This window comes from Dermacentor variabilis, chromosome 1 (assembly GCF_050947875.1).
Source record: "Dermacentor variabilis isolate Ectoservices chromosome 1, ASM5094787v1, whole genome shotgun sequence".
Classification (NCBI taxonomy): domain Eukaryota; kingdom Metazoa; phylum Arthropoda; class Arachnida; order Ixodida; family Ixodidae; genus Dermacentor; species Dermacentor variabilis.
Window position 1 is genome coordinate 124,331,554 of NC_134568.1, and position 11,487 is coordinate 124,343,040.

General features: G+C 44.9%; 1 protein-coding gene across 1 annotated transcript; it reads right to left on the bottom strand.

The window, feature by feature from the left end:
* Positions 1–753: 753 nt before the first annotated feature.
* On the bottom strand, positions 754–8,431 carry LOC142571952 (defensin-like). The gene is made up of 4 exons (XM_075680702.1): positions 8,388–8,431; positions 4,774–4,842; positions 2,295–2,354; positions 754–1,037 (listed from the first exon to the last, which is right to left on the bottom strand). Exons 2-4 carry the CDS (start codon positions 4,814–4,816, stop codon positions 913–915), a joined length of 228 nt encoding a protein of 75 aa, XP_075536817.1. The 5' UTR covers positions 4,817–4,842; positions 8,388–8,431; the 3' UTR covers positions 754–912.
* Positions 8,432–11,487: the final 3,056 nt, after the last annotated feature.

The window sequence follows — 11,487 nt, forward strand, 5'->3', positions numbered from 1 at the left end:
AATCTTCCCATTTTGTCGGAGTAAAAAAAAGAAAATAAAAATATTAAACGAACTGCTCCTTAGATTCTTGACCGCACCGCTCTCTAACTGTGCCTGCACATTTATGGTATCTTCGGCTCGTAGCCCCAAGACTCTGCCTCAGAGCAGTCAGATCTAGAGCCGTTCTTCGTTCGAACCAGAGGCAGGACACTTCAGGCGAGCACACCTAGAAGGACGGAAACAGATCCACGGGTAACTTCCCCGATTTTGCGATGGAAGCGCCGATGTCCCCGCAGAGCACAGACCCGAGAAAAATGGCGACTTCGCTTTCGTCGCTCAACAAACTGAAATGGTGAGCGTCACGCGATCGGACCTCGGCGAGATCTGGGAGCCGCTCCGACATCTCTCGTTGGAGCGGCTGAGAGCGCTCTCGACCGGATCCGATCGCTCAGATGAAACCAGCCGAATGCTTTTCGATCTCCCCGTTTCAACCAGACGACTTCTGAATCGCGTGTCGAAGCACTCTGGACCATTCGATAACGACCAGCCGAAGGTGCCATAGGATTTAATTAGGGGAGTTTAACAGAGCACCAATACACAGGCCAACACACCACCGGCAGGCAGCAAGATGATGGTGAATGATACGACACCAAAAGGTAGAGCATAAGCGCTCTCAGTATTCATCATGGCGAAGGACGCCTGAACAAGCTTTTTTTTCTTCGCTCTATAGGCACCTAGAGATAGACAACCCAAGTTTTCATTTTTTTTTCTCTCGTTTATTATTAGTATTCACAAGGCGCACAGATGGGTTTCAGCTGAAAACTCCGTGTGTTGACCACTTTCCACCTGTCACAGGTAAATACGTCGGTATATATAGAAGCGGCACTCCTATAGTCGCTCGGCCTCATTCCATGTGTGGTCTCGCGCAGTTCGTTAGCGACGCACGCAGATGCACGTCACCTTGAACCTGCCGCCGCAATAACCTGCCCGGCGCCCAATGCTGCGGCAGTGGCGGTGGCATGCGCGCTGGTTGAACGGACAGCCAAATCCCCATCGTCCTGCATAGTTATTAGAAAAACGGTCACAAGGGAATTCATTTTAATGAAAGGCAAAGGCAGAAGTAGCAGTTTTGCAAGGCACTTGAGCACTGGGGCCGAATTTTTGTTTGACTGCGTTGAACACGCATTTACCGCGTCGTACTGAGAGAAGTTTTAGTGTACTCGTGAGCTCAATGCCACATTCGGCTGCTTATTTTTTAACTTTTTTTGCTGATGTAGGTTAATTTTGATATCTGATGAATTTTTGGTTTCCTTTCTCATATTTGCGAACATCAAATCTTTCGCAAAGCAGTGTCGAAATTTTAGCGAATTTCTTCTAGATCAGTGAAAGAGAACGCTGACGGAAATGTCACGGAGTTAAATATCGCATGTTTGACATTCGCTGCATGAAGCTGCCTATTGCCATTCAATGTATCTTGTCGCCTTGGAGACAGCTCCTCATAAGTAAAGATGCACTTGATATATGTTTAAAAATATCGCGTTTACTGCAGTTGAGGTGGCACAACTATTCCAGCTGTTCGTGGCGTGAGCACGTGAACGAGGCACATAAGCTTTACAGAAAATGAAATTTCAAGTTGTATGAGCGTGAGAGGTAGAGACACGGGACAAGAAGCAACAAGTAAAATGATATAAGATAGCTATCAAAAACAAGAAAAGGGGAAACAGAAATGTCTCCCAAGTGCTGATGGAGGTAACTGACATGTAGGCGTGAGAATCTGTCAGCCCTGACTGTACGTGACGCGCTTGTAATATGCACGAAGAGAACGAACCGGCGTTTTCATTAGTTAATACAGTCAGCTAAATTTAATGTGATAGCATTGCCAGAGATAGCTATGGCTGTCTGCATTGCTGTTTTAGTTCCCGACGAAAGGTATTAGCAAATTTCTCGAGTGGCACTCGCTTTACAAATTGCTAAGCGTCGACAATCATTTCGTTAGAATCAGTGGGGAAGAATAACGAAAATGACCGCTGGGGTTTCTCCCTATATTTGCTTTAATTAAATTCTGAGGTTTTACGTACCAATGATACGCAGCGTATAGAGGGGGACCCCGGATTAATCTTGACCACCTGGGGTCCGTTACTGCACACCTCAATTTAAGCAAACGATGGCTTTTTGCATTCTGCCACATCGGTATGCGGCCGCCACGCCCAGTATTGAGCCAGCCGCGGCGATCTCAGCAGTGACATGCCCTATAGCCACTCGGCTACCACGGCGAGTCCCCATAATTGCTTTCTTGGTGCATAAACTATACTTACGAACTCTCAAGTGGGCGACTTCACTCTTGTCTTCACTGAGAGAAGCGGTGGCGAGAATGGCTGCAAGAAAATGATGGCGTCAATTAATGTTTTATTAAGCAAAATAAAAGCGATAAGCAGCTTCCATAGCAGGAGTTATAGGCTATAAGGCCAATTATCAAGCAGGAGCCGTATTTTCCATGGTTTTGTTTATTTTTTCCCCTCCGATTCCAATCATTCCTTATCCTTCGTCCAACCTAGTCGCGCGAGTCAATGCTGGCAAGCAAGAAGAATAACAAATAAAAAAGAGCCGTTACCCCCAAATATGACCACGAGCACCAATTTCACAAACCTTTCGCGATACCGCTTTCTTCGCCCATTGTTTTGAGACTGTACAATAATAAATAAGTTTTAATTAGCACTTTTAAATGTTGGTAGCATAATCCAAGGAGGCATTGATGGTATTTAGCACGTTTGCAGAACGGGGCGCATATTAACAAATGCGCCATTTAGTAAGTACCACATGGAACTAACGTGAAGCGTAAGTGCCGTTCGCTATTGGACATCACTGCGACGATGGCCACGTTTAACACTTTGATCACTGTCATGAGTGGGGGGCGGACGAAAACTGGGCACTGGGGAAACGTCTCTTGCGGAAGAGATTTGTGAATACGGGACAAGAGACTATGATCCGTATTCACAAAATAGCTCTTACGCTAGAATTGTTGGGAAGAGAAAATTCCGGTCAATCCTGACACTGGATATATTGTTACTGAAGGCGACCGAACGAACGGCTAAGCGAACTTACAAAAAAAAAAGATTTCTGAATTCTGCCCCGTATTCACAAAATATATCTTGCTCTAAAAGAGTCCGTAAGAGTAGGTACCAGCCAATTGTGCTATTGGACACTGCAGTAGCGACGCCATCTAGCAAATAGTAAGTAGCACTTACGGAAAGCTTTGCGAATGCGGCACCTGGGCCTAGCTGTATTCACAAAAGCGTTCTAACGCTACCACTGTCCGTATAAGACCGGATGACGGCCATTCGTTATACTGAACATATTATTAGCGAAGGCGGTCGGCCAATAACAGACACTACTACGAGCCAAATGCCTTTTAAATTTTGCCCCTGATGCCGTATTCAAAAAAACTTCTTTTACATAAGGGCCGTCCATTGTCAGCAATCGCCGCGGAGGTCTCCTTGCTGTCGTGGCGATGGCTTCCTAAGTGGCAGGCATGTGGGCTTTCACTAGCGCTGCACAACGAGAAAGCGGTTTCACGAACGAGAAAAGTTGGCAATCTGGGACCAAATGACCCACATGGTCCGGGGGCCGAATTGACAAAGCTTTTTTTCTTAAGTGCTCTTTGCCATCGGCAGGCCACCTGTACTAACGATACTAACACAATTGGCGCAATTTGCGGATGGCCGCGGGGGATGACTCATTCGCTGGCTTGCGTTCCGATTCGTCCGCAGCGAGAGATTCCGGCGGCTGCGGCGGCAGGAATCGGTCTTGAACCCATCGGCGTGGCGAGAGCCTTGCCGGTGCAATTCGTCACCACCGAATTCGATTCCATACGGCTCGAGACGCCGAATGTTCCCGTGTGAAAGAACCTAGAGAGCGCCAACATTCTCAAAGGCGCGTGTATGGCTGAAGGGTAATAGCAAACGTTTGACGCTGGTTCCTCGATCACGATAAAAGTAGTGGCATTCCGCATTTGGTAGAAGCCCCAGAATGCGGACGGCGTCGATACCGCGTAAAAGAAAAATCAAATACAGATAAAACAAGAATGACATGAAAAGCGTTGCCGCTGTGGTATTTCTTTTACATTACGAAATTTTAGCTGGGCTAGCCGGCTCATGCTTTCCGGGCATTCAGCACACGCTTATTTTGACAACATGGAAGGAAAACGCCACATTGCTGTTCTCAATCTTATTTGTTTTCTTTTGTTTGTTTGTTTTTCTTGTGTTTTTTTTTGCACTGTATCGACGTTGCCTGCAGTATGAATCGCATCGACTGGAAGACAGTGTTAAAAAGCCCAGTCATGCACTCAACCTTGTTGGCAAGTGGAAGCAACAAGTGCTGTCGGGCGTACCCATCTATCGTGATAAAAATGTTTTTTCTTAGTGAATAGATTCTCATAGTAGGATACAAACCCTACGCTTTCTCTTCACCCCCTCCAGTCCCAGCAAAACATCTTCCACTTCTCTCTGAACTTATTACAAATATACATTGCATCCCACAATAAGCTTGTTTAGAGTAAAGACCACGCCTGCACGATGGTGCCGGAGTCGGTACTTTCAAGTTCAGTGAATTTATCCCCGACTCGCATGGCTCCTATGGTAGAAATTACAGCTACGAATGCTATTAAAGAAGAAGTAACGCGCTATAATCTGAGGCGTAAGAAAAGGCTTTGTGTTTTTTGTCATAAAACTAAAATGCCTTAAGTCTCTTATTAATTTCTTTCCGATGGAAGCTGTGGATTAAAATCCATGCCCTTACCAGACACCAGCGTGAAGATTAGAGCGATCGCAAGCACCTTCATATCGCCTCGTCGGGAAATGGGGCTACCTGTAGAAATGGTTTAAGGAATGAAATAAATAATAAATAAATAACTGTATCAATGAATAAATAAATAAACGAATAAATAAATAAACGCTATTATGAGGCAGATGAGTATCATGCGTGGGCATGTAATAATGAGGTTGCACCAGTTTTTTAAACAACGTATAAAAATAAAGACTACCAGGTCTAGACGAGCTTGAAACCGTGACAGTCTACACCAAGTTATGCGATGCAGCAGCGAAATGCTTAGCGCTATATACAGGTTCTTTTTTTTTTTAGCGTCGAAAAATAGAAATCATGGTAACGTTAGGTTTGCCATTCGAGTGTTCGGATCGGCAGCCTCTAGATATGGAGCAATTCCCGCAATTATGTGCGTAATTAGCGAAGTTACGGTAATTAACTTTCTAATGATCAACAATACGTGGCTACAGCAAATGAGTACTTCGGAGCCCGTCCTCGACACTACCTATCCCAACGGTAAAATTTCGAATAGCAGTGTTCATGTGGAAGCTACGTGAACAATTGGTTCCCCTTGGAAGGCCATAGACTGCCTAGGAGAGTGAAGTCCGGGGATAGTTACAGAGCAGAACAGTCTGCATGCACAGTACATTGCCAGCTAATCAGCAATGAGATGGCAGTCACTGCATAACAACGGTGTGCGGCATTCCCCAAACGTTGGTGTGCAGGCCGCTGATGTCGTTGATAAGGTGGTCTTTGGCACGCAGCGACATTAGGAATAACCGGACAGTACGTGGATCCGTAAAAATGACCCAGGAGTTCACCGGTGGTTTTCAGATGTAATTGAGAGCTCCAAGCTGCTACCAATTCTACAAACGCAGGAGTTGAACGCGCTCGTGTACGATACGTTGCCGAAGTCCCTGAACATCCCCTTGTTGGGGCATATCTTTTAGAAATGATCAACCTGCTAGCACCTCACTATCAGAGCTCTTCTGCACCTTTTCTGCCTCCTTAAACTTTCTCTCTCTGGTCTATCACTAAGACTGCAAAGGATGAAAAGCAAAACAGGAACCCTCATGTCAGCATTAAAATATTTTATGCTGCAACACATATGTCATGCTGCTACGAACGCTGACATCGCACTCACATCGACGGCTCTCTGACAACTGATTAATCTGCCATAGCTGCATTAATTTATTCAAGAGTACCACTGCTTCCGAGAAGCTGAGCCACGCGACTTGAAGCAGTGCCAAGGAATACGCATGCGCCGCAAGAAAAGATTAGACACTATGGCAACAGGACATTCATCCTGAACGTATGGTTAACATTATTTGGCAAGAAGAGGAAAAAGAAATTACCACTCTGGAGCAAGCGTCGCCTACGGTCGACCTGTAACTTCATTACTTTTTGACCACTGACTATACAACCTGCTCTGCGTTAATGCGAATGGACGACTACAATTATGTGCGCAGGGCAGGCATATTATACCCGGTGTTCAGACTTAGATGTATACGTCAAGGAACACCAATGTCATTCTAGAAATTCATTGCAGTTGTATCCGCCTTGCAATTTCACTTGCTATAACTCATACATTGCGATTTGTGCCGCAAAGTAATTAATTAGGAAGGTAAGTAGAGAGTTTGCAATAGTTATTTGTATATGTGCTTCGATTTATCGAGCAAGTAATGTACGTCTCTCTGAATACTCGAGCTCAAGGACTGGAATTGTGTTATGCGCAATAGGCGATTTTAAAAGTTATATAAAACTTAAAGTGATCACGCCATATATTGCGGGAAACGCAATATACATCGCAGAGCACCGCAATATACATCGCATTGGCACCTTGCGCAGCACTCACAAAACCGCGGAATCTATCCTGACACAAGAGAGTTTTAGACTAGGGGCCCCAAACGCTTGGGACCCCAAAGAAGCAGCGTCGAAGCCACTACGCATGTGCGAGACGTGAACTGCGTTTGGGTTTGGCGTCGGGCACGCTATTTTACTGATTTAGCGGGAGCCCCAAAAGTTGTGCCAAAAGATTTGCTTAAATCAACATGGCGGCCCCCATCGGAGCGACGGCTCTAACCGAGCACCAAACAGGGTTCGATTCGTGGTAACGCGTGAAGTTCGCAAGCTAGGGGAAGTGACTGCGGTTATCGCTTTCTCTCAACTAGTGTGCGTTATGAAGAATGATTCATTAGACGTCGCTGATTCCGTATTCGAATGTGGATATTATGGTTCGTAGGCTTAACGCGGCTTAGCTTGGCTGGTGCAGGCACGTAAAGTTGAAGGTCAACTAATTGTTTGCTGCATGCTTTCGGAATAGCCTCTAAATCGTAATTAAACGCGAAAACACGAAAGTGGAAATTACTATTCTGATTATAAAGTGGTATATTTCATTTCATTATATCTAATAGCTTTTCTTTGACGCCGTAGTGGCGCTGTTAGCGCAAGACGCTATCCGCGAACGCAAAGCCCTATTCTAACACTCTTCACTCCTGCGTGCCCCAACGCTAACACCCGCAAAGCTCTTTGGGGCCCCAAACTATTGGGGCCCCTATTTTAAGACGCTCTACACAAACCGCCGGCATTCACTCCGTGAATTGTGTAACCGGACCATGACCAGTGCGACGCTGGTATAAGAGCAGGCCCTCGCAGATGCAGACCGCAAGCTTCTGTATAGCAGTACGAGAAAAACAAAAGGAATTTGAAGGCTCCATAGAAATGTAACTTTCTTCATCCATGCAGCACTTTAGGACTTGGACTTGAACAACCTCGCAACCTTGAACAGCCAAAATATTTTGTTTGATACCTAGACTGGGTTTACTCTTTATTCCGGACAGACTCGAGAGGGCTGGGGTATCGTGCGCGTCTCTACATGTCCCAACAGCCCAATAGTTGAAACAAATAGGCGCGCAACAATTGAGTGTGTCGTCGCGCGCGCATTATGGCGTGCCGTCCATACGGGGTTCCGTAGCCAGGGTGTATACGGGACTGCGATTCGCGCGTACGCTTCCCGCGTGGCCATTTCTCGGGTCTTCTGATAGTGGCGGACCCGTTTAGCCTGTGGCGCAATCGTTGCGAAGCTGTGGCAGGTGACTGTCGCCATCGTGCAATATGGCCAACATAGGGGCGGCTGAGGCGAGACATGCTCGCCTTCCTTTCGGATGAGCTCTTCTTACAGGCACTACGCGAGTTTCTTCGTCACTGACCATGCACTTATGTTTTGGGTCCAGAAAGGACGAGTTCATCTGCCCTTTCACCCAGAGTGGGCATAAACGCCGCTCCCCCACATTCTTCCGGCATTCTTTTCGCTGTCGGTTGCTCTGTGCTTTAATGTAATTGCTGCTCGCACCTCTACAGTGCCTGTTTAATATTTTGTGCATACGTATTATCTGTACAGGAAGTCATGCATCTACGCTCATTATCGTTATTTTCTTCACCTATTGTAAATACATTTTTTGTAAACAGACATTCAAACAGTTGTTGGTGTCTTCTCCTTCTGTCCTTCATCATGCAGTTTGCATTAAAGATTATGAATGACAAAAACTTACGAAAGTGGAAATTGACCAAAAGTCGAAAACACTACTTACTGTCTTGAGCCAACACCTCGAATATAGGTCGGTTGAACGTTGGTGTTCGCGGGCCTTTATATATACAAACGGTCGCATCTCGGAACAGCAAGGAAGCGAAATAGGATACGTCTCAGCAGATGGATTTCCCCTCTGGACGCCGCTGTAATCCAGTAGAATGTTTCGTACAGTAGGTGCAAGAAACGCACGTAAGAAGCACCGTGTTTGTTCACTGCTCGTTGAGTGACAGATACCGTAATCTGCAATGCGTATGTTGGTCAACCCTCGGAGAATACAGCGATGACAGGAAAAAAGAAAAAGAAAGAAAAGTTAGAAGAGGCCGTCTGGATGTTTCCTCTTTTCTGTCTGTCGGGCATGACAGAGTGAAGGGCGCTCAGACAGTCATCGTTCCGGAGTGCTTATCGGGCGAGGATGTCAAGCTTTGGCAAACAAAAAAAACCCCTAAAAAATACTGCCCGGGCGAGGATGTAAAACTTTGCCAGACAAAAAAAAAGAAACCGTCAAAAATACAGCCCTGAATGCGTGCAGCATGGCGCTTACCAGTATTACGGTCAGGTGTCAAGTCTTTTTCTTTCGGAATTTCTATTGAAGTTTCTGCTATGACTAAGCCCTAAACGTGTCCTTGTAACAAGTCAGGTTGCAGTGGTCTGTATGCCGTCACCAGCGACGTCATCACATGGCACATGGAAGCATAGAGTTTCATACAATAATTACTAGAACGAACTCTGGCACTAGTGCCTACGGGAGCTGCAATGGGAGTGGTTCAGCTATCATGGGAATTATGGGAAGTACAGGGATTTGCTAAACTTCGTACTTCTGGCTTCAAACGGCTTCGTGACTTCGTAAACTAGTGATTTTGAACAATGTGCTGAGTAATAAATAATTAAGTAAACCTCATTAAAATTGTTCGATGGCAGTATTGGCGTACAGGACCTCTAGCACAGAAGCCCGACATTGAAACTATTACGCCACTAACGTATGTGTGGACAGGTGACATAAAACGCCCTGTATGAATTTATCGCGGGCAAGCCAGTGCCTTGAGACGCTTCGCGCGTTTCGATGTGGTCACTTCTACAAGCTGAATAGCTGCACATGGTAGCGATTGTGCGTGTTCGCAGTATCTTCTGCACTTTGAAAAAACTATATAATGCTCTGAAATTTACGACAACGATGCCATTTGAAGCACAATAAGCAAAAGCTACAAGAATGTACCTTTGCTACATTCACGAAGCACGAAGACCAGACGCATCCATGTACATCCCATGACTCCCATGGCGCTGGAACGATTGGAGCGCCAGAGCTCCCTCTAATTATTGTAGGAAACTGTACGTGTGGAAGCAGGTTGTTGAGGATGAGCAAGCCTTCTTTCGGGTCATACGCATGCGCAGAATGCATACAAGTTGGGGCGTGGGACCTAAAGGCATGGAATCTAATTTGACATGCATCGTACTTTCCCGTTCTCAGAAATTAGCTTCTCAGCGAAAAGCGCCCGAACGTTTCAGCCGGTAAAAACGAAAGATACCGTAAGTCGGTTACACCATTTTTCTATTTAGTTTTTTTTTTATGTAGCCCAAAACGTTTCCATTTTCCCCGGTTTGTCAGTATCTCACCGGATATATTTTAAGATATGTGTATTTCCGTAGGCTTTATAAGCACTGCATGTTGACCGACAAAGTAATCAAAGTGAGTGCACCCCTATAATGGCGTAATAAAACAAGATACCATGACTGAAGATATCTACGTATAATGTATCATATGCATATCGAAAAGACCCAGATCTCTTACTGGTCGAGCGCGGAATATTTTGTTCACTTTCTTGATTTTTTTTATATTTCTTATATTTGACTTGTCCCATTCTTTGGCCAGTGGTATGTGCCGCTGGATATGTGCCGATTCTCGATCAATGGGTGTAGACACCACCGTGGCACCAGGAGTACAGAAGACTCAAACATATTCGTATATGCATCGCACTTCCCTTTGAGATTCTGCGTTCATTCCTCGACATCAAACATACCCTTCGTCCTCGTGACATCGCTACACCGACATCCGGCAATATTTATCCGCAAGAGCTGCTGTTTGAATTTTGGCACACTGTGTGCGAAGTATAGCTCGGAAAAGTAAACATTGTACGACATTAAAATTCTGACATCAGGCGGTGCATAAACGTAAACATTGCCAACGTGGCATGAGATTACATCTGATCTTGGGTGAAAATAAAAGCCCTTGAGAACATCACGTTCAATTTTATAGTGTTTCATAAAGCGCTTCACTAAGGCTTTGCTACGATCCCGTAGATTACATGTGCGCGGCATATGCATAATTTTGTGTACAAAATTTGGGAGTCCACAATGCAATTATGGCAATGTGGGTGAGAATCTCGACGTTACTTCTATTTATTTATTTATTTATTTATTTATTTATTTATTTATTTATTTGTTTATTTTGTGGGAGACGGGGTGCTTCCGCCAATTTATGTCCCAATGGCCGATGATGTAATAAATTAAGCTAGATAGAGGTTGTGATAGTCGCACGTCTGGAGGGCGTAGCATTAATTATTAACCCTGCAGCTGTTCTATATTAACTGTAATATCGGTCATCATTATCATAAACTCGGCGTGCCGCTACCTTCAATAGGGCGTATATTAGAGTAATAAAGGGACACAATACGAAACGATTGTTGAGAGACTACGACTGAGCCGTTTAAGTAAAACTTGTGAAACACCAAAAAGACTATCAAGAATGTGAACTTTTATTTATTTTATTTATTTATTTAACAATACTGTCAACCCCATTGCGAGGGTCCTTACAGAGAGGGTTATGAAAAAGAATATATAAAAGAAAAGAACAGTGCAATAATCACAAACACAGAATACATCGAAATCAAGCGGCGCATTCGCACAGATAGTCATCCAGAGATTTTTTGAATTGGGACAGATCAGTATGTTCCACTACACACATCGGTAACTTGTTCCAAATTTCAATCACGTGGGGGAAGAAGGAGTGCCTGAATGTATTAGTGTGAGTGGTATAAGCTTGGATAGATCGGTTATGGTTGGTTCTGGAGCTCCGTTTGCCAGGTGCTAGTATGTATATTACCTTC

What these genes read in the sequence shown, in the direction of transcription:
- LOC142571952 (XM_075680702.1), bottom strand. Translation starts at nt 4,816, where the DNA reads ATGAAGGTGCTTGCGATCGCTCTAATCTTCACGCTGGTGTCTG. An exon ending in AATCTTCACGCTGGTGTCTG is followed by an intron (nt 2,355 to 4,773) that starts GTAAGGGCATGG and finishes ATTTTCTTGCAG; the next exon opens with CCATTCTCGCCACCGCTTCT. An exon ending in AGTCGCCCACTTGAGAGTTC is followed by an intron (nt 1,038 to 2,294) that starts GTAAGTATAGTT and finishes ATAACTATGCAG; the next exon opens with GACGATGGGGATTTGGCTGT.